Raw genomic sequence first — 22,728 nt, forward strand, 5'->3', positions numbered from 1 at the left:
AATAAAGTTATACAAAATCGAACTCTTCTGGGCCATGTGTTGTTTTGTGCGATTCGTTATTAATTTAATGTAACATCGTTTAAGCGTGAAATGCATTTACCAAAATTGCAACTTTTTCACAGGAGTTATTTACATAATTTGATGGGATATTCAATTTTCAATTATATATTATCCAACACATGTGAGGCTAGCGCTCACAAATAAAATAAAGAACACATTACAATATCGTTAAAAATTGTGAATTTCGATTCGGAAAATCATTCATTAATTTTCACCAATCAAGACCGGTGGAATGTGCCCAACTGATTGGTAACCAATGCCCAGAGAATAACAGTTGTGGTAGCTTCTTCACGTGCTTCATCGCATATCACCATCCACCAGAGAGCCGGAGGAGGAGGCCGTAGTCAGTGTCTAACCTTCAGGCGGCGTGTAAGCATGCGTTTCTGTTTCTAGCGTTCGCGTCCTCGAGCATGCGAACGGAAATCAGAGCATGCTCTACTCTATTACCGTAGTAAACTGCACGCTTCTATTGTGGTAGTAGTTGGGTTTGGAGACCATCATCGGTAGTAAAAAGGAAAGCTTGCAGAATCAAAATATTGAACTACTGATAGTTTGCCTCACAAACTGGGCAGCTCTCGCGCGTGTTGTAGGCGTAGAAACAGAATGCGTGCCTCGTCGGGTTTACCAACAATAGTGAACTGCAAGTCTATACAAATCCGTTCTGGCAGCGTGAGGTTGTTGATAAGGATTATATTGTAAAATGACAAACCAAGCTCGAACAAACCACACGATTGGATCATACTGATACGGTGCAGAAGAGCCGGCGTTCATTCAAGGGTGAAACATAGCTGGATTGTTGGTGCTGGGCAAATAGAATCTACCCAAAATGGGAAAACACGTCATCCGTGTCACAGTGAAGAATTAGGAAGAGAGAAGAATACTACGTTTGAACTTCGATCAAGTGATGAGTGATGCAAAAATGATTCCTAAGATGAGAAACTTCAATGCCTTCGAAGATTGTGACATTGTAACAGTGAAGCGGAATACCAGTTACATATACAACTCGTACCACAAGTATAATTTTTACAATTTTCGCTGAAAAGCGAACTGAAAACGGAATGTAAGATAAGTTGCAATTGCGAAAGTGCGAGCTCAAATGGTTCATACCGAATCAAATCGACTCTCTGTAAACTTCTGAACTCCTTAAAACCGTATTCATAGAATTACTATAGTTAATGTTTTAGTGACTGAAAAATGTGGCAGTTTATGTATTAGTGACTGAAAAATAGTGGCCGAAAAATGACAGAAATAGGGAACTATAGATAGTATGTCAGAAACAAGTTTTGAAGCTCATATCTCGTCTAGGATGATACGTTATGAATGGAACCGGGTAGAGTGAGTCTTCTAGGAGAATGGGATCTCTTGCAAAGTTAACTATCGGCCACTTTTTTCAATAAGCGGATAGTGCCTTGATTCATTGACAATTGAATAGTCTATTGTTTGAAGAATTAGAAGAAATTAGAATTGATATTCTCCTAAGTAAAGTTACACAAAATCGGGTTCTACTAGATCCACACCGTTTGTGCTATCTTCAGGGATGTATAATTTTGTGGTGATTAAAGTAAAATTTTCTCAATCTTTTCAATGCACAGAGCTGTTCAAATTCAAAGCTATAAACATTGAAAATTCGACTATATCCGAGCTTTCAGTTTAATTTTTTCTCACGGAAACAAAGGAAAAAAATAAAAATTCGTAGAAGATTTACTTATTTTTAGGTTCTATATAATTAGTATAAAGTTAAAAACTGCTGGAAAACTTCAAAGCCGTTTTCTTTAAAACTTTCACTGCCATCATACTGAAAATAATATATTTTCACTCTTCCTAATATTTTGAATTTAGCCAAAAAGAACAAAAACATGAATTGATATAAATACAATTGCGTTTTCACAAATTGCCTGTGGAATGATACTATTTTCATTGATATTTTTAAAGAGCAAAAGTTGTAGCAAGAATACTTTTCTCTGAGTGCCACTTCCATGAAACGTCCTTTTCTACTCCGGTCACCCCCAGTTCCACGAACGTTTCGATTACCTGTTTCGAATCCTTTTAAATGAATTCATTATCTGTTAGGAATCCTATTGAACTTGATAAAGAGTTCAATTATGTTATTATGTGCTCGCCATTAACTATAAAATATATGGAATTTTCATTAATAATCGATTGATTGTATTAAGGTGAAGATGAATCGAAGCCTAACTTCAAATTTTCAAGAGCACGGATCTGAAGAACCAGACATCCGTTTAAGCTGAAAACTTAATCGATTGGTCACTAGCTGGTGGTGACCAATCGATTAGGTTTTATGCTCAAATGGATGTTTGGTTCTTCAGATCCGTGCTCTTGAAAATTTGAAGTTTGGCTTCCATTCATCTCCACCTTAAGCACAATTTTTCAGTTTTTTCTCTGGGTGCCGTAGTTTTTTGAAAATAAGATTTACATTCTATGCAAAGTCTTTACTGAATTTAAAGAGAACTTCTTAACTTACTAGTATTTACAAATACTGACTTTCATATAATCCTTAACTTTCTTATAGCATTGCAAATATGTTTGAATTTTAGAGTTCTGATAGGAAACCAATAAACTCTTTGAATTGAGCAGTACTTTACAGGTTGAGTCGTATTTTTTTGATCTTGCAATAACTTGAGACGCATCTTCAATTAAAATATTGTTTGAAAACTAACTTGAGAAGAGTATTGAACATTTTGGTTCAAGAACCATTATGTTTTTATGAATAACTAGTGGTCCCGGCAAACTTCGTCTTGCCATCAAGTAGGCTGTTGGAAAACGATTTGAATCACCCCATACAAAATGACAGTTCCGTTCATTCTCGTTTTTCGTCTTTTCTGATGAATATCCTTGGATTTTGATACACACAAACACGTCGGAACCCTTGTCGAACGAAGCGGAGAAAGAATCATCCAAACTCGTAGACCCGTTCGTAAGTTATTTCGTGACATACAAACACCATTCCATTTTTATTTATATAGATATAATATATGAAGAATAGAGCTTGACCAAACTATAGTGTGAAATTCAGATATAAGAAGAAGGAAAAAATCTACTCAAATATTAACTTCACCGTTGTTGAAATTATATGTCGAAGTAGATATTGAAAAGCATTTCAAAATGTTTTTTGTTCCTCGGGGGGGCCCCTCATATCGAGGGGCCCGATGCATTTACCCTCTTGGCTGCCTACTGAGTATTTTCAAGTGCAATGTCTATAATGATGGGAACAATATGACAGCTTTGGATTACAATGGAGGCTGCTATGACGCAAATAACAACCACAACAATGCTGGTAGCGACTATTTGTCATGAAAATAGGAACACCTCTTACCTCAAAAGAGGTCCAAAAGAAACCATACAGAAGGGTTTGATTCCTCATAGAATCAGACCAGGCATTTCTCTAAGAATATTTCCAAGATGTTTTTTTTATGAATTCCTCGTGACATTACTACTCGTATTGATGTGTGCATTTTTATTGATTTTCTGTAGAAATTAAATTAGAAGTTAGTTTAAATATTTGGCCAAATATTCAGTGATTAATTCTTAAAGAACTCATTCAAGGATTTTCCCAAGAAATTCCACCAAAAATATTGATTTTGATACCCCAAGAATTAAACCTGGATTTTTTTCAAGGATAACCACAAAAATTACCTCAGATATTAGACGTAAGGTGTGATTTTGACTGCCTTTTTCGGTACATCTAAAGGCTTTTGACGTTCATTAAAAACTAATCTATGACCATTTAGTTGCTCTTCGTAACGTATTCCTAAAGCTCGCAACAATGTTCTCATTATTCTAATATTAGTTTGCTGTGAAAATAGTAGCCTAAAATTACCCTTTGGCCCAATGTCACTCTGCACGATAATAGTTTTCTAGAAAGTCCTAAGATGTTCTCCAGGAACATCTTCAAATATTTAACCAGAAACTTCTCCAGAGATGCCTCCAAGGATTACTTAAAATTTTCAACAACATTGTTTTTCAGGATTTCTTTAATATATCTAGATTTTTTTCTAATGATAACCTTGGAATTACTCCAGAGAGTCCTCTGGAAATCGTTTACAGATTTTTCTTCCAGGCATTCTTTCAGGAGATAAAGGTAGTGCTTTTAAAAATTATTACAGAAATCATTGAAAAAATCGTGAGGTGTTTTCAAGATAATGTTGAAGTACCCTTTGATAAAACTTGTGTATATTTTAAAGCTAGCTTGCCCAACCTTTTTGGCTCTTTTTTGACATAAATGGTTGGTGTGTTTTAAAAAAAAGTTCGATATTATACATTTTTACCTGAAACGAAAGCATTGATATCTAACTGATCAATGTATAAAAAAATTGAATTTGTTTCCAATATATTGCTAGCGATACTCACATAGGTAAACATCAGTCCGGGCTGCACGAATGTTACGACCAAATTGCATCAAAAATATAAGATAAATTTTACCTTTAACTCATGGATTATATAGATATACAACATAACTTTCATTTGAGATTAAAATTTCTCATAACGGACTCATACGGATGCACCATCCATTTTTGTTAAAAATGAGACAAAAAAGTAAGGCAGGCCACGTTATAGTATCTGAAAGATTCTTTGGAATCTGTAGAATTTTACATCTAAATTCATTGAAAACAGAATATACAAAAAGATACTAGGGGCCATCCATTAATTATGCAAGATAATTTTAGTTGTGTTTCAAGCCCCCCTCCCCCATGGTAAGATTTTTTGTATGAAAATAAAAAAATAATTTGTATGGCGCGTAAGAAATCTCAAACCGTCCCTCCCAACATTACCCCTTACGTAATTAATGGACGACCCCTTAAACGTTAAAATAGAGATTTTAGTGACCTTTCATTGAAAATAGAGACTTTTAGAGACCTACATTAAAATAGGGACCAAGTCTCCAATAAGAGACGTGCTACCAATTCTGCAAAAGCTCTGCTTGTAACTTCAGGAAAGTGAAATTCCAAATTAAAATGTGAGTTGCTCTGGCACTCATTATATAAGTATGAGAAGTGTGTAACTCGAAATAGCTGCTCTGCTCTACGTTGAAAAAACGGAGTATCGTTGATTGTTTGAGTCGCACTTCTGGACCCTACACTTTAGCATTGTTGGTAACCAACATAATTGTTAGTTCATAATCCGGCCAAACGGCCAGATACCGTGAGGCATATACAGTCAAATCACCCTTACTAGATGTTTCATATCTTGATATAGACTTAAGGAACCATAGAAAAAATTGCTTTCCATGGCTATCTCGATGGTCCCGTATTTCCTTGATATTAGGGAGGTATCGATTTATGGAACACAAGATCAGTGCAAATAAGCCGTGCATTGTTTGTCGTGGGACAAAGAGTTTATCGGATGTTGTTACACGTTGCGATCAACTTGAATCATGGCGCATTCGCACTATTATTTCTCGCTAAAACTGTGCCCGAATGATTGTTGAATCACAAACAATATATTGGAAGGTAAATCAATAGAAAAAATGTAACAATCCTTAGAATTATAAAACTATGATTCGCGAACACTTAATCGCTAGCACACATGCAGAGCGATCCATTAATCGCGGAGCGTAGTTTGTTGTGATATCTTAACGACAAAAGGTTAATCGTTGTTGCTATGATCGCACGATAAAGAACAATCACGATGCATCGTGGATTTTGTCATGATCACTAGATTTCCATCCTTGGCCTCAGGTGATCCCAAACTTTTGCACGATACATACAATCATACTGAAGCTTTTACACGATGACATGACTGATATTATTATATAATATTGTAAATGCTTTTTAAAGAATATAAGATTGCTGTTCTAATTCTTCTAAGAACAGCAATCTTATATTCTTTAAAAAGCATTTATAATATTATATAATAATATCAGATTTTTGCGCTCAATTTTTCTAAGTGCCCATGAGAAGATTGTAAGACAACGGTTTTAATGCCGTACTTGTTTGATCCATTGCTTAGACATTTAGGCATGTTTTTTCAGTATAATTTTACAAAAAATAAAAATTTAATAAATAAAATTTCAAAAACGCTCTCGTCAAAACATTTTTTGAATTTCGAATTTCAATTAAACGTGTAATTGCAGAGTTTTGGACAAAACGCAATTGCGGGCCAAGATAGTCCTGGCGGAAAACACGCAACCATTCAGCAAGACCTAGGGTCGTGGGTTAGAATCCCACCGGTCAAGGATCTTCTCGTGGAGGAAATTTTCTCGACTTCCCTACGCATAAAGTATTTTCTTACCTGCCACACGGATATACACATGCAAAAATGGCCAATCAAGCTCTCAGTTATTAACTGTGGAAATGCTCAGAAGAACACAAGCTGAGAAGCAGACTTTGTCTCAGTTGGGGCGTAACGCCAAAAAGAAAAACTATTGTATATTTTGGGGGGGTGATTCCAAATTTTCCGACGGGAGTGTACATCGCAAAAAGAAGAAGAAATCAGCCAAGGCACAGATTTTTCAGAATGCGTCGAAATTACACACATGATGTATTGGTCCAGAAGAGCTAGATTTTGTTCGAACCGTACTCTATTTACTGTAACTTCGTTTAAGCGTGTAGAAAATAATTTCAAGATATTTACTTCAAATTATGAAGAAGAATTTGCAGTTTGTCGATTTGGTTGATAATGATCCATATTCTCAAAACAAGGAAGACATCATAAAATTATCATATTTCCATCAGAAAACCAGAAGAGGGCACACCTGCTAAAGATGCTGGCAAGTACCGCTAAGACATTTGTAGACGGTATGGAGCCATCGGGACTGGACACGACAACAGTTCGCGTATTTGCCGATCGCGTGTCGGTCATCAACGAGGACCTCTTCATATGGGCTATCATCGACGGGGTGCTTATGATTTGCATTCTGTGTGGCAACATTCTCACCATCCTAGCGGTGCGTTATCACCGGCGGTTGAGATTGCTAATTTCGAACCTGTTCGTGCTGTCGCTGGCCCTGTCGGACATATTTGTCGGATTGACGCTGCCGTATCACCTTGCCTTCTACATGGGAAACGAACTGGGCCGGCATAAACACTTTTGTTTGTTGCGATTCTTCATCCTGATTATCGCGTGCAGTGTGTCTATTTGGAACTTGATTGCAATCGCCGTGGACAGATATATTGCTATCTGCTATCCTCTGCACTACACCCGGTGAGTATATAAATCTGTTACTAGGTTGATGACGACAATCAACGCAAGGGTGTGTCAGGAAAGACCAACCAATAGAATAAGGCGCGAAACTTTTTGACTAGTTAACTATAGTTCACACTACTGATTCCAAATGTATAGGGTAAGAATGGGCAAGATAGGTCATATAAGGAAAGGATTTCCATAACTATCCCAGGGCTGGTAGCAAAAAATGGTACCGAAAAAAGTTATTTTAGCGACCAGATTTGAGAAATAAATGACTAAAAAGTAACTTTCGATTCTCGAAAAAGTGACTAAAAGTGGCTTGAAAATCAAACCGTAATCAGTTGTGTTTCAATTCTATTATACTATTTTACGATAAATATGCAATATGATCTACTGCAGGTAATAGGTTTAGTTGAGTACCATATTTGGACATTTTTAAAATACTTCCTAAATTTCAAGATATTGCCTACATCAATCTTTTCAAAGTTTTATGTCTTCTATATCACCCAAGAATTTGTAACATTTGTGAAGTCAAAATTTCTCGCATACTCTGAGATAACGCCCTAAAAGCCATTGGTAGCCACGTGTGTAGCTCGTTGTTTCTGAGCAAATGAAAAAATAAGCATCCAAACCAACATCACGGGCAGGTAGATAATGATCCTTTCTTCCTCATAGCGTTGTGAAATAACATGAAAATTCATTCAAATGCTCAGAAACAATGAGCTACACACATGGTTACCAATGGCTTTTAGGGCGAGATCAGAAGTTATGCGAGATTTTGTCATTTCATATTTCCATCCAAACTCTCAAAAAAATTACAAATTAAAAATCGCTAAAATTGAATTAATTGTAAACCGTGTAGATCTCAAAACTTATCCACGACTTCAAGTCGATGAGAATTTAAGATTCAGTCTAGACAAAAATATAAGTGTATACATGAAGTTCCATCAATTGTAATATTAACAGCAGAATGCGTTCTATTTAGCTTTATTAGATTCTACTTTAACGCTTCTACCTAGTAAGGCTGCGCATATTATTGTCAAATATAAACTCTGTGGTTTTTAAAAAGAAGAAAAGGATCCTGCAGCCTATATTTCTTTGAAAAAAGCATGCATGATTTCATGAACGATTTAATGAAAACGATAAATTCTTTGGAGCATTTTTGTATTAACATTCTTATTTATTACTCCATGAATATTTTTTTCGAAAGAGGTTCTTCATAAATTTATGATTAGAAACAATTGATAAAATACATTCCTAAATACATGCATAATAAACAAGGAAAGTACACTGAAATTATTTTTCCGTGTAGGACAATGTTTTGTTATGATTCGTATGGTCATGCTATTTTACGTCGTTTTTTTGAAATAACGCGGTTTTTTACGTGAACAAAAACTAAGTGTATACTCTAGTTAACATCTATCCGGCCATTTTTAAAGTTTTAGTTGGCATATAAAGTCTGTCCTAAAAAGTAGTTTTACTCTCAAATAGAACATTCGAAAGATGAGAATAATTAGGATGCATTAGGATCAGGGTTGGGAAAAATATGAAATTCATTCTACAATTATTTCAGGCCTTTATGTCAGGAATTTGCACAAAAGTTCAGATATTAGTCCAATGATTTCATCAGGTTAGAATAGATGAAAAGTTTTTTTTATTTGAGAGATTTACAGCCCGAGGCTAGCACATTTCTTAAATTTCGTCAGGAAGGTTCATTTAGTGACCATTTCCCATGGAATTCCTGCGTGAAGTTTCCCAAGGAATTTGTTAAAGAATTTTGTTTTCGATATCTCTAGAGCAAAACCAGTTTTTTTTTTCAAATATAACCACAGACATTAGCTCAGAAGTCATCAGGCATTTCTTTAAAGATTCTTTTAGATATTGTTCAAGAAATCCATAAGCTCTCGAGGATTTTATCCGGTGACTCTTCCATCGATTTCCTAAGACATCCTCCATTTAGAACTTGTTTCAAAAATTCAAGCAGAAGTTTCTCCAAAAATGTCTCCAGGGATGTCTTAAAAATGTCTTTCAGAATTTCTTAAATATTTTAACTAGGAATTTTCACTAAGGATATCTCCAGGAACTACTCAAAGATTTCCATTAGAAATCCTACAGTAATTCTTAAAGATTTTTGAAGAACTTAAGGGATTTGTCCAAGTATACAGGATTTTTTCCAGGCCTTTATCCATGGAGATGTGAATGAAATTTCTCAGAAATTTTAGAAGATGTGCAAAACAAAAGCAAATTGTAATGCAACTCCTGATAAAATCTTGTAAATGTTTTTCAGTCACTTTTGATGCATAAGAGTTACTAGAAGAATTCATAGACCCTCGAGGAAATTTTAGATGAGTTTTTAGTTAAATTGTTAGCATGATTGAAAAAAAAAACGAATCAATCAAAACTCTGGATAATATCTTAGTATTTACTGAAGAATCCTATAAAAATGTATAGGATGTTTTTTCTAGAAAAATGCTGTAGTGTTAATTAGTACGGATTATATACTTTGGTAAATTCCATGGGATTTTTACGAGAAATGATTGGAAGAACTGCAATTATAATTATTTTTGATAAGTCTGGAACTCGATTTGAAAAGGTCGTAGGTAACGTAAGTAAATAAATCGTGTTCATTCGATGAAATTCTGGAGAAATTCCTAGAAAAAAATGATGAAACATAGAGTTGAGTTTGAGGAATTCATTGAAAAGTTCTTAATAGATGTTCTCAAATAATCCCTCGAAGACTTTTTGGAGAAATTCTTGGAATTACTGCGGGTAAAATAACGCAGAAATTCTTGTCGCGTTTCTTGATTTTTTTTTTACAAAAACTGTATGTTTTTGACAAAAAATCTGTAAAAAAAATAAATAAAAAAATATTTGGAAGATCCCCTAACGTAACAACCTGCAAGTTGTGGGGAAATTTCTCAAGATATTCTTTGAAAAATCACTAGGAGAATATCTGTGAGAATTTGTAGAGGAATCCCTAAAAGAAATTCTGGAAAAGATAGCTATAGGAGTCTCTACAAGTATTATGTATGAAAATCTTCTTTAGAAATCTGAGATGAAACAATGAAGTATTAGTTGAAAAGTCTCGTAACAGTCTCTGAAGGTTTCATTGGATAATGCATAATTTTGCATTGATAAATTGATTGATTTGACATTGTAAATCAAAATATGTTTGAATTCCAAATAACTTTCCCAAAATCAGTTCCCAGTTTTTAAAATTTCGAAAAAAATTAACCTCTGGGCTGTCGCGCTGTTATACTTTGTACAATCGTTGTAATTTATATGCTATTATTTTACAACAAAGATATCTACATCATTTAATTCAAAATTTGTCCGTTCGGTGGCACTAGTGACCATGAAACTTTTACTTGTTTTTCAGGAGCTTGTCCATTTGGAAAGATGGCGCAAAGTTGTTCAGTAGCTCTAGGGCTATCATTATTTGAGCCAAGAAATTGTTGCCACCAGGGGATGCTAGTAAGCACGCAACTTTTATTTTGCGAATACTTCATGACCCTGAAAATTTAGAAGGATGACGTCTTTGGCCAAATTAGCTTAGCTTAGCTCAGTTTAGACTGACTACACATATCAATGGTTGCTATTCCGGCCAAATCCTTGCCATTAGGTGGGAATGAGGGAAGGAATGTTAGTGTGTAACCTTTGCTATTTGGAGACCGTGTTTCGCTCTGCATCTCCACTAAGGTTACTGTGAAGGATGTTTGTTGATGGGGAGGATCGTTGAGTCACAGGATTCACTTTGATAAGTGATTAGACCATGGTAAACAATTACTTGTGAGATATTAACATTTTTGTAAATATAATATTTTCAATTGATATGAAAAATTTCCGAGTAGAAGAAAATAATGTCGAACAAATAGCTAAACGTAACATCCGTACAGCTTTCAGAACGCTCTTATGCCAACACTGCCGACAGTGGCGATGAATTCAAAGTGAACCTTTTGCAAGCCTACTCATATGGTGTCAAACCATTCATAGGTTTTTTAAATTGGCAAAAGAAAGGTGAAAAGAAAGGGGCGTTTTGAAAAAAAAAATGTATGTGAAACAAAAATAATTTATGAATAAGAGTTTTCTGCCGACACTTACAGTGACGAACCATTCATAGTTTGCTGAAAAATCATATTTTCGTCCCACCATTGTAAGGATTAGAAGTGCAGACATTAATATGTCTATGACATATTGTGTAATATGACATATTTGAAATAAAAGCATGAAACGAGCTCACCAATTAATCCTTCATTCTTGACTGAGCAGCCACAATCAACTATCAGCTTCACTTACAGCATACAGACTCCGCTCGGGAACAAACAAAGCGCAAAGCATAAAAAAACAAAATCACACCGGACGTTTGAAAGCGAGCTCGAGCGCTTGGTCCTTCGTACCGTACTCCCGGCAATTCGCGCGCAAAATGAGGGGAAAACATCCAACCGACTCGTTTGCTCGGGCTTTTTCGAGGCACTGCCCGGCAAATCGCGCGCAAATCGAAGAAAAAACGAAACACAACGAAACGGGTCCGTTTACTCGGGCCTTCTCTACGCACTCGCGGCGACACTATGGCGTCTTCGGCAAAATTGTTCATTAATGTCGAATTCGTTTTTGAACCTAGGTTGGAACTGGCGCAATCGGTTCTGAATCACAGTGTCAACCCCAACCCGGTTCAGGTCCGACCGAACCACAATTTGCTTGACGTTGGTTTGTTTATGTGTTGATCACTGACCCAGTTCCTAAAAACGAAAACAACATAAGTCATGGACAGGGATGGGAAAAGTACTGTAGCAAACATTTACATCTTTCCACACGACCATCAAAATCCAAAGCAAACCATGACCGTTCAAAACAAAAAATGTCATGGCTCTTCAAAACTGTAATCTTCTTCTTCCCAACGTTTTTTCAAACCCGAATGCGAAATGACTCGATTACAGTGGCGACACGATTTTTCCGGTTTTCGGGTTTTGTATTTTTGCTCGATAAAGGCAGCATAAAATGGAACTTGTTTATGTGCATCGCAACGGAATGATTGTGCTCTTGCTGTTAGCGTTAATAGATTTTAAATAGTTGAAAACAAAAGCGAAATATTAGCGATTGAATTATTTAACATTTTTCAATCATTCACCTCGAGATGGCTGCCAGAAAACGATCATAGTGGAGAGACAAAAACATTCAAGCAGTGTGTGAACCGTTGGCAGCGCAACGCCTGATGGTATTGATGCTGCTGCTGCTTCGTGTTTTGGTTGACTGGCAGAATCGATGAACTGTGGTATATTGTGGTCACAGTTCCCAAGCCTGGTCATGGACTACCATTGCTTGAGCTAGTTGATTCAAAATTTTCTCACCAGGTGTGAGTAAGCATGAAACTTTTGTGTTGCAGATATCTCATGAGCCTGACCACTCCTCTGTCATGAACATATTCTACCAAGAATCACTGCCTCAAAGAAATTTACCTGATTGTTATCAGAATTCCCTGAGAATCCCAGGTTTTTTACAGGTTGAATAAAATTCGCTGATAATTCCAGGTTTCCAGGTTTTTTTCAGGTAGAAGATACCCTGCTATACCTAGGGGAAAAGTTATACCTAGGGATACAAAAAGAAAATCTAGGGACTCTCCCTGGAGTTATTTTAAAAGTCCCCCGAATATTCTTCCAGAAAATTCGAACTATCAAGAATTCCTTCGAAAAAAAAAATAAATCAAACGTTCATTAATAAAATTTTGAATGCGTTATTTTGCCACTACGTGGCGTTGTACATTTAAAATTTTACCTAACGAACTCCATAAGGCTGCTGAACAACTTTGCTGAAGACTGCAACTTTGTAGAAAGTAAGGATTCCGAGATACTGCATCAAAAATATTATAGTTTATAGGTGATACCATTCCTTTCGGGGCGCTGCAATATTCAACTGGGGTTTTGCAATACTAGGTGATACGATTCCATACCTAAGGTGGGTAGTGTATTTGAAGAAGTTATAAAGAGAATTCTCGAGGAATTTATTCTTTTTAATTTAGAAAGAAGGAATTCTTATATGAATCATTTTAGGATTATTTGTATTCTGGAAGACATTCTTAGACTCTTGGTGTTGGGTTTCGAAGAATCCTTGGAGGTAAGTCGAGAAGAATTACGATAAATTACTTGCATTAATCTCATTAAGAATCTACAGAGGAATTCCTCATTTTTAATGTAATTCGTGGATTTTTGTAGGGTCCAGATTAAATTACAGTCTTAAAATGTTTTAAATTGATGAACAATAGCCCTGAATCAATCCTTGAACGAATTTCGAGTTTAATTCCCAGAAGAATTCAAGAGCTATTATTTGAATCTGTTGAGAAATTGGATTTATCATTAGTTGAACTCTTAAAAATACCAGGAAAATAAAGAGTAGTTTATGAAGGAATCTTAATATAAAGATTTTGGACTCATGCCTTGAGTCTTTGAAGCAATCTATTCAATAGAATACCCTAAGCCAACTCCTTGAATGATGAAAATTACCCAAAGAGAAACTAAACACAAATCCTGGAAAAATCTCTAAAGCAATCCCTAGATTGATTTTTGCGAGATTCCTGGAGCCTTCATTTTTAACAAAGACGCGTTACAGACTCCACTTTGCTAACTGTGGAAGTAAAATTACCTGGATGACCTTCATAGTTTATAGTTACTTAAAAAGTGCAGATGATGGAAATAACGATCGTTTTGTGTGAAACATTACTAAACAAATTTCCAGGGCTGTTACAAAAACTTCAGAATCGTATCCGCGAAAATCGCGACTTCTGAAATTTAATCCGCGCCTGAAAGCATCAAAACGCGCCAAAAAAATTTTTTTTTTTCCAATTGTCACTGAAATCTTAAAGCATGTCTCAAACAAACATGTACATATACAAAACTTTATGTCACAATATCCAATTAATTTTTCGTAAAAAATATCTTAACATTGTTGTGAACACTTAAGTGTTTTGACAAATTTCTGTGTTTTATGATAATTGATGGACTTTTCTTTGGACCGTAATCTAGGAGCAAAAAAATCACTATTTTATAACTTGCTGTTACATTATCCTTAGGAACAGAGATATTTTCAACCTCAATTCAGCACAACCAGTACTTTGTTGATCTCTGTCAGTGTATGTAACTGATTTTTTAGGAAATAATATTAGAAGTACATAGGAGAAGGTATCGACCGTGATTGTTTTTTTAATTTTATTTTGTTTTATGGCTATAGCGGTCATGCGACTCAAAGCTAAAGGGAGTCTATAGAAACAAATGATGGAAACGAATAGGTGCATAGGCGTCGCAAGGGAGCGACAAGATTGAAAAATTGTAATTAGGTGGTGAAAATTGAGCAAGCCATTTTAAAGTCAGTAAGCATCGAAGCGTCCTGTATTTTGCCTAGCTTCTCTACTGGAAAAGGGTTGGCTCAAAGCTTTGAGCTTTGATACCAACACAGGCAAAATACAGGAGGCTTCAATGTGCTCATATACTGACGGCAATCAACCGAACGGTTCTATCGATCGATGACTGATATTGGGAATTCACACGCAGTCAAAGATGGTTTTGTCTCTATCATGTGTGCTCTTCCCGCCAGTCACCACATGATCCTGTTAGAACTGCATTTCTTATTAGCCAAATTTTTCATACATAGGAGAAGGTATCGACCGTGATTGTTTTTTAATTTTATTTTGTTTTATGGCTATAGCGGTCATGCGACTCAAAGCTAAAGGAGCAAATGATGGAAACGAATAGGCGCATAGGCGTCGCAAGGCCGCTATAGCCATAAAACAAAATAAAATTAATATTAGAAGTATCATAAAACTAGCTTGTTTATCAAAAACTGAAAATGACCCACTAGGGCAAAATTGATCGTAATACAAAAAAAATTTAACCCAGTTTTTTTTTTGATTTTCGATCTGAATTGTTCGTTTTCTAAAATCGTGTCAAACACGTTTTGGATCTCTTTAATGACTCTTTAATGAATGTTCGAATCCTCTGAGCAGAATCTCAAATAGAGAAACTTTAAAGTAGATGGAGTACCTTTTAATTCCGCACTCTTTAATGAATGTTCGAATCCTCTGAGCAGAATCTCAAATAGAGAAACTTTAAAGTAGATGGAGTACCTTTTAATTCCGCTCCTAAATGCTTATCTTTGACAGATACGCGTATTTCGACTACCACTTGCAGTCTTCTTCAGTGTCAGTTACTCGTATCCACTGAAGAAATCGTCGCATCTCTCTATCTTAAATACTAACACCAGATAAGTACCTACACAATCAAACTACCTAGGAAAAATTTCAACAGGAGTATACCTGTCATGTCTTGGTCAGAATTGAAAAGGGGGATAATAATAATTATACAAATCCCTAACTATCTACCTATGTATTCAAGCTCGTTTATATTCCTTAGGTACAAACTTAAACAGCCTTGATTGTCCGTTTCCTTGATCCCTATTAAGAAGTAATGAAGGCTTTTGTTTGTAAATTTCTAAACTTTCAGCGACGTCTAGTTTCCAAGATGAAGATACGCTTCGTACGATGTCTATGTTATCGCTTGTCATTTGATGTCCATCCTGGAAAACATGTTCAGCCACTTTTGATTTAAAATCATACGCTAATCCCTTTTCTAATTCCTTGTCTGCTTTTTTACCTCAGCAATATGTTCTTTGAATCTTATTTCTAGTGTTCGTTTTGTTTGTCCTATATAGATTTTATTACAATGGGGGCATGAAATTTTATATACTCCTGCTCTATTCAGTTTATTAATTTTATCCTTTGTTGATCCTAATCTAGATTTAAGCTGACTACTCCTACTGCTGAAAACCAAATCTACTCCATATTTTCGAAATTTCTTAGCCAAAGGCTGTGTAATCTTGGTATAAAAATTCACCGCTACTCTTTTTAAATCCTCTTTTTCGGCAGTAAGTGTTGTCATACTTTTCCTATTTTTATCCCTTGCCCTCTTATCTACTACTGCTTGTATTGTACTATTCCTATATCCGTTAAGCCTAGCCGTCTCAAAAATATAATCCAGTTCTTTTGATTTTCCAGTTTCACTTAAAGGAAGGGTTTGCATTCTATGTATCATATGATGAAAAGCCGCCATTTTATGCTGATAAGTGTGGTTGGAAGTACTCGGAATAACTCGCATAGTATTAGTTGGTTTCCGGTAAATTTCAAATTCAAAGTGAGACGATTCCCTAATAATTAGCAAATCCAAAAAAGGTAGTTTATTATGCTTTTCCTCTTCATGAGTAAATTTAATATCTTTGTGGATACTGTTAATTGCTTCTAAAATTTTTGGCAAATAATCCTTTTTGATAATGCTAAACACATCATCTACATATCTCCACCACCGCTGTGGTAACAAATCTTTCTTTTTCAAAATGCTTTCAAAATTGGCCATAAACAACTCGCTCAAAAACGGAGACAATGGATTACCCATAGGTGCACCTTTTGTTTGCTTATAAAAATTACCACGGAAGCTAAAAAAGTTCTCTTCCATACAAAGTCGGGTTAATTTGATGTAATACCGAACTTTGTTTTTCCAATTTGACTCATTGTGTTGGTTAAGTAGCCATTCTTCCAAAAGGTTTATGGCTTCTTTAACTGGCACACTAGGAAATATGGAAATGGATAATGATAATTTTTTTCGCGAATATATGAATTTTGGTTTTTGATTTTTATAAATTTAACTTTTGAACTTTTTATCCTTTCATTTTTTCTGGAATGATTACTGATTTTTGGCAATAATAAAAGTTTAAATTTTTAACAGTACATTTGAAAACATTTTTTTCTATAACATTTTTTATTTTACGTGTAATCAACAAAAACACAGGTTTGAAGGTGGTTTGAAGAAGCCTGGTGATATGGCTCCTCTTCTGTGATAGGGTGATTGTAGAAAAATATAAAAAAGTACGTTTTTTGTATTACACATTAAATAAGCTCCATGCATTTGTAGGTTATAAAAAATACAATTTGTTAAAACATTTTTCAAAAATACGAAAAAGTTTCAAAAGTCATAAAAAACTTTCCTCATATGCGCGTTATAGTTTAAAGTTTAATCTCAAAATAAAACCATTTTGATTTTCGAGCCACGAAAATATATACAAAATTCCAAAGTGTACCCGTCTAAAGGCAGCGTTGGGTGTTAGAGGGTTAAGAATTTCCTTATATACTAAATTAGGGTCTAAACATCCAGCATCCTAGGAAGCTATTGCATTTTGGTACCGATCAAATTCGCCAAGTGATTAATTTGACCCTGGATTACGGAAATATTTCCTTAGACCATCAGTAATACAGTACATTAGATTATACATTTAAAACTATTTAGAAATTCCATACAAGATGCCCAACTTTCTAGGTCCAGATCTGAGCAATCCTTCCAAGCAATTGAGCAATTCATCCCAATAACCTTTCCAACTGAGATGCAGAGGTATACTCGGTTTCTAGTAACAATAGTTGTCTAACTAACATTCTTTCCCTTCCCCGATGACAAGGACGTGGCCTCCGCCATTATTAACTTTTAAATTATGAGCTCTCGGTTTGTGCACATTGAGAATTGTAGAATTCAAAATTGATAACAGACATATTTTTCGATATTGTATCTAGATCAAATCATGTCAAATCATAGATGAGACGTCATCATTTAAACTGCAAAAGCAGTTCTCCTGAAAGCTGAAACTTATTCTATGAAATTGTGTTCACTATGTTTCAGTTGGAGAATTGAATATAGTGAACACATTTCATGTAAAATTCTTGACTTTTAACGGAAACATTGCTTTAAAAAATTCTCAATTCAATGACGGATTCTGCCTCCTTAATATTCCGAATGTTTCAAACTATTGAAGGAAAACAAATAAATACCTGCAGAAACTGATGAAAGCAAAACTGGGCACCTAGTGACTGTACTATAAAGAGCACTTTACAGCACTCAATGAAAAGGTGAGAGTTTATATTTTTGAATATACATTTTCCTAATGAAGTAATGCACAATTGTTCGTATCAAAATCATTTGTTGTTGATTTTCCTGGCATGATTTGGGAAATCCGCGAAAATCGCGACAGAACTATATTGACTCGCGATTTTCGCGCCTGGCCCACCAAATCCGCTACAAATCCGCGAAAATCGCGAAATCCGCGAGAATCGCGAAATTCGCGACTGTTGTAACAGCCCTGAATTTCTGAAAGAAGGGGTCAAAGAACCTCTGTACTGGATGAATTTTTGAGAAATGCTATAGAAATTTCTAGAATTAGAAAATTCAAAAATTAAAGGCAATTTGCTTTAATAATCACATGTGTGAAATAGTTGGCACAAGTCCTTATCTTCACGTTCATATACCACAGCAAATAGATAGCCTTCGACATGCCTTGCTCCCTGTTTTCCTAATCATAATCAAATCTAGAATGCATTCTGAAGTAAATAGAACAACGATGTCCCTCACACTGACTGTTGTTTTCCTCTGTCCTATTTTCCAGTTTGATGACAAAAAAGGTAGCCTTGGTAATACTGGGCTTCGGTTGGTGCCTGGCCTTCCTCATTGCCACCATTCCGCTGATTTGGAATAAGTGGGACACGGCGATGGAGTGCGAATTCGACGAACTTCTCTACCCCTGGTACGTGGCAGGAGTGATAACGCCAATCTTCTCGCTGGTGTGGTTTTGTTTGCTTCTCGTTTATTGGCGAATATGGCGAGAAGCCGCCAAACATGCCAAACAACTTCGAGCACACAACTCCCAGGAAAGCTCGTCCGATTGGAAATCAGTCCAGGTGAGTAGCGCCGCCCACCCAGCAACGCAACCTCAAGTAGCGAAATTAAAGTTAGCTTTGTGGATGTTTTCTAAAACAATGAGAATAATTATGTACTATTCCGAAGAAAAAAAGTTAACATCATAAATTATCGAATTCAGTAATACAACGTTATTATTCAAATATAATTACAGGTCGTTTTGCTCATCATGGGATGCTTCACGCTTTGCTGGCTTCCGTATTTTGTCGTGATACTAACGCAAATATTTGCGTTTTTCGACAAAAACTCGCCAACCCTGTACAAAGCGGCCTTCTCACTGGCAATGGCCAACTCAATGATGAACCCTGTGATTTATGCGTGGAAAAACACCAGTTTTCGTCATGCGTTCACAAAGCTATTAACCTGTAGAAAACCTGACCAACTGGATGGTCCACAAACAGGGGACAGTCCACGGAACAAAACGTCCAAAAAGGATGGTTCAAAGTCACACCAAGACACCGAAAATGCCCATAACAATCGAAATGGACAAAATAACGGCGTGGCGAGGAACAGCCAACCGAGCGCTGAATCTACGGCACAAATCAATGAAAACGAAATTACAGTTATTTCATCATTACACGACGAAGCAGTTCAAAATCACACCATTCAACTGGCAATGGCAGTGCCAAATAGTAGGGACTGCAGTACCATGACTGGGCCAACCAGTTTCACAACGCACATCATCAAAGGAAATGTGATAATCAATAACTATAACCTCTACGAAAGCTTCTTGGACATGAAAAACGAGAACAACAGGAAAAACGGATCTTTTTCTAGTAAAAGCTCTGCCACGAAAGAGACTGATGAAAACCGGCAGAGGAAGAGCAAGACGAGCGATAATGACAATCACAACTGTGATATTGGTGATGTTATGGGTACAAACAATCCTTGCTTCCAAGAAGACATTACACGTTTGTAAGTGTAATCCCCACTAGAAAAGTAAAAAAAAAGTATTAGCCATCGATAAATGTACAAACTATATGCAGACATCAGGCAAAATGGGTAATAAAATCCTAAGTTTCTACTCGTTATTACGTAAGTGAAGTTTGTTGATTTGGCCACATATATGATGACTACCAAGTTATTTTAGATTGAAAATCAAAATAAAAATGATCAATACATGCCTTACAAAGAATCACTGAATTAATAACTGTTTTCTTACTTTTAGTACTCTATTCTATGGAGTCCTTTTTTTTGTTTTTTACAAGGGGGAAATCTGCAAACAGATCCCCTGAGAAGATAACTCAGGGAATGCGGGGATGACGCACCAACGACGACCCGCTTAAACCAGCCTATGCACTGTGCATGAGCAATTCATTTAGAATTGCTCAAGTGGTGAACAGTCCTAGAGTGGAGTCCTAGAGAGATAAAACATTCGTAGCATTTTGAATCTTTTGACATTCAAGTCAAGATTTATTTGCAACCGATTTTAAAATATTTGTATCTAATATAAATAAAATATTATATAAAATTTTTGTCTACCGTAAAACGGGGTAACTTGGATAGTTTTTGGAAGAAAATCTGAATAATTATTCATTCTTAATATTTAAATATTATTTTATATTTTTAAAACAAGTACTGATATCTCCTGCCCCCATGGACGTCCTAAAGTGCCAGAATGAAGTGTTGTGCTTGTGGTGAGCACTTGAAGATGGGATGGAAGGTCATTACTTCGCGTTCACGTTTTGCTTCTGCTTCTCTAAAAAATACATACAATACAATAGTCGAACCTTAGCTTAACTATCCTTGTACTGTAAAGTGCCGTAATTCAGCGCAGTTAAGGAATAAAACGATTCAAATGATTCTATAACATTCCCCAGAAAACCATTCCCCCGAAACCCATTCCCCAGAATTCCATTCCCCAGAATCTCATTCCCCAAAATGTACCATTCCCCAGAATTTCACTCCCCAGAATGAACCATTCCCCAGAAAACCAATCCCCATAATGGACCATTCCCCAGAAAATTATATACCTACTTTAAAGTTTTGAAATAATCTATTTAAAAAACTTGAAAATTAAACTCCATACAAAGTTGTTTACAAGTACATGAGAAGATTAGCATTGGTGCTGCTAATTATGAACACTTAACGCATAATTAAAATTTCATTTGCAAATGAACTATCACAGTAGTTTCACTTTTATTGGCACTTATGAAGACTGATAGATCAGTCTATGGGGAAACACAATCGTGCTTATTCTGCGCGGCGTGTGAGGTGACACGAGTCGAATGAGGTGACAATTGTCGACTCGCTCTCATTTGATTAACATTGGTCGTCTCACGTCACTCGCGGTGAGAGCGACTCGTCTCGAATCACACGCCGCGCAGAATAAGCACAAATATCCAATATTTATTTAAAAGAATATACAACTCATCACTATTCTGCACAAAATAGAGCTACACCCTTCTTTCAGTATAGTAGTTTCCTAATGTATAATTTCACATGTATGTCCAATTTATATCAAATGTAGTGATGTATGCAGCTTTTCATCAATGTTTTAAGAAGGTGCATCATCTTTTACTTTTTGGGGCTGCACCGAATAGAATAAAGACGTTCGTAGTATCATATTATACGTTTCCGATATAATGATTACGTAAACTCGGCAGAATAAAAACTTACTATTCTGCACATTAAAATGATGATCCTATAACATTTCCCCGAATACCATTACCCCGAAAACCATCACCCCGAAAGTCAATACCCCGAATGGTCAAGTACCCCGAAAACCAATACCCCGAAAACCAATACCCCGAAAACCGTTACCCCGAATAGTCTGTTACCCCGAATACCATTTCCCCGAATGGACCATAACCCCGAATTTTCTTAGCACGAAAAATTGAAGATCCGACAAATGAATCTCATATACCTATTTCATAGAATTTTGATTTTCATTTGAATTCATGTTCTTCATATTATCAAAGATTTATTATTCTTTTAATCAACAGCTATTCTTCATGAGCCAAGTGAGAACCCAAATTTTACTCACAGGCGTGTACTTGATTTTGTGAGAATGATTGTGTTCACAGCAATAAATCATTTTTCGAACTGATGATAATGCTGACATGTTAATATTAGAGACCCTTCCGCCCTCTTTCAAAAGCGTTATATTATTTGGTAATGCATAATTATATTTTTATATTGCTGGAGGCAATGCGAGTTCAACATATTCTAAAATGTCATTAGACTATGGTTTGAAAAATGTCAGATGAAAATGTTAACTGATATTAAACTGACCACTATTTCAAAAGTACATAGCTAAAGAACAGCCTATGATAAAAGAAGAAAAAATCACTGTTGAAAGCGTCAATAATTATGATGCCAACACCCGAGCAACACACTTGTTATAATTGTGTATTATCAACTGAAATATGACTAGTTTTGGTCATATATCAGTTGATAATACACAATTATAACATGTGTGTTGCTGGGGCAATCACTTTGCTAGTGCAACTTCCAAAAGAAAAGCCGATAACTAAAAGAAGGACAAATCTCTTGTTGGAAATTGTAATACTGACAAGATGTAATACAGACAAGTAATGCAGGGGCTTATTTTCATTTATTTCTTGAAGTCACTGTCAACTTTGAATTTCGCTCAAGACAATTTTGTCAGTCGATTTTTTTTACCGCTATCGCTTAAACTTCAACTCAAACGGTACAACTCGAAAGAACAGCCTATAACTCAATGAAGAGAAAATCATTGATTAAAATTTTTACACTGCCATTATACAACCTCGAAAGAACAGCCGAT

General features: G+C 35.7%; 2 protein-coding genes across 3 annotated transcripts in view; one reads left to right on the plus strand and one right to left on the minus strand.

Moving 5' to 3' along the window:
* LOC5580104 (serine/threonine-protein kinase Smg1) overlaps positions 1–22,728 on the minus strand; it is a 136,661-nt gene that overhangs the window by 43,227 nt on the left and 70,706 nt on the right. The gene's annotated exons all lie outside the window — the stretch shown is intronic.
* Positions 391–20,019, plus strand: LOC5580117 (histamine H2 receptor). Its single transcript, XM_021848713.1, has 4 exons — positions 391–1,120; positions 6,753–7,221; positions 18,670–18,961; positions 19,135–20,019. The coding sequence occupies exons 2-4, from the start codon at positions 6,782–6,784 to the stop codon at positions 19,897–19,899; spliced, it is 1,497 nt and encodes a 498-aa protein (XP_021704405.1). The 5' UTR covers positions 391–1,120; positions 6,753–6,781; the 3' UTR covers positions 19,900–20,019.

The sequence above is a fragment of the Aedes aegypti genome, chromosome 1 (genome assembly GCF_002204515.2).
Source record: "Aedes aegypti strain LVP_AGWG chromosome 1, AaegL5.0 Primary Assembly, whole genome shotgun sequence".
Lineage (NCBI taxonomy): Eukaryota > Metazoa > Arthropoda > Insecta > Diptera > Culicidae > Aedes > Aedes aegypti.

What these genes read in the sequence shown, in the direction of transcription:
- LOC5580117 (XM_021848713.1), top strand. Translation starts at nt 6,782, where the DNA reads ATGCTGGCAAGTACCGCTAAGACATTTGTAGACGGTATGGAGCCATCG. An exon ending in TATCCTCTGCACTACACCCG is followed by an intron (nt 7,222 to 18,669) that starts GTGAGTATATAA and finishes CCTATTTTCCAG; the next exon opens with TTTGATGACAAAAAAGGTAG. An exon ending in CCGATTGGAAATCAGTCCAG is followed by an intron (nt 18,962 to 19,134) that starts GTGAGTAGCGCC and finishes ATATAATTACAG; the next exon opens with GTCGTTTTGCTCATCATGGG.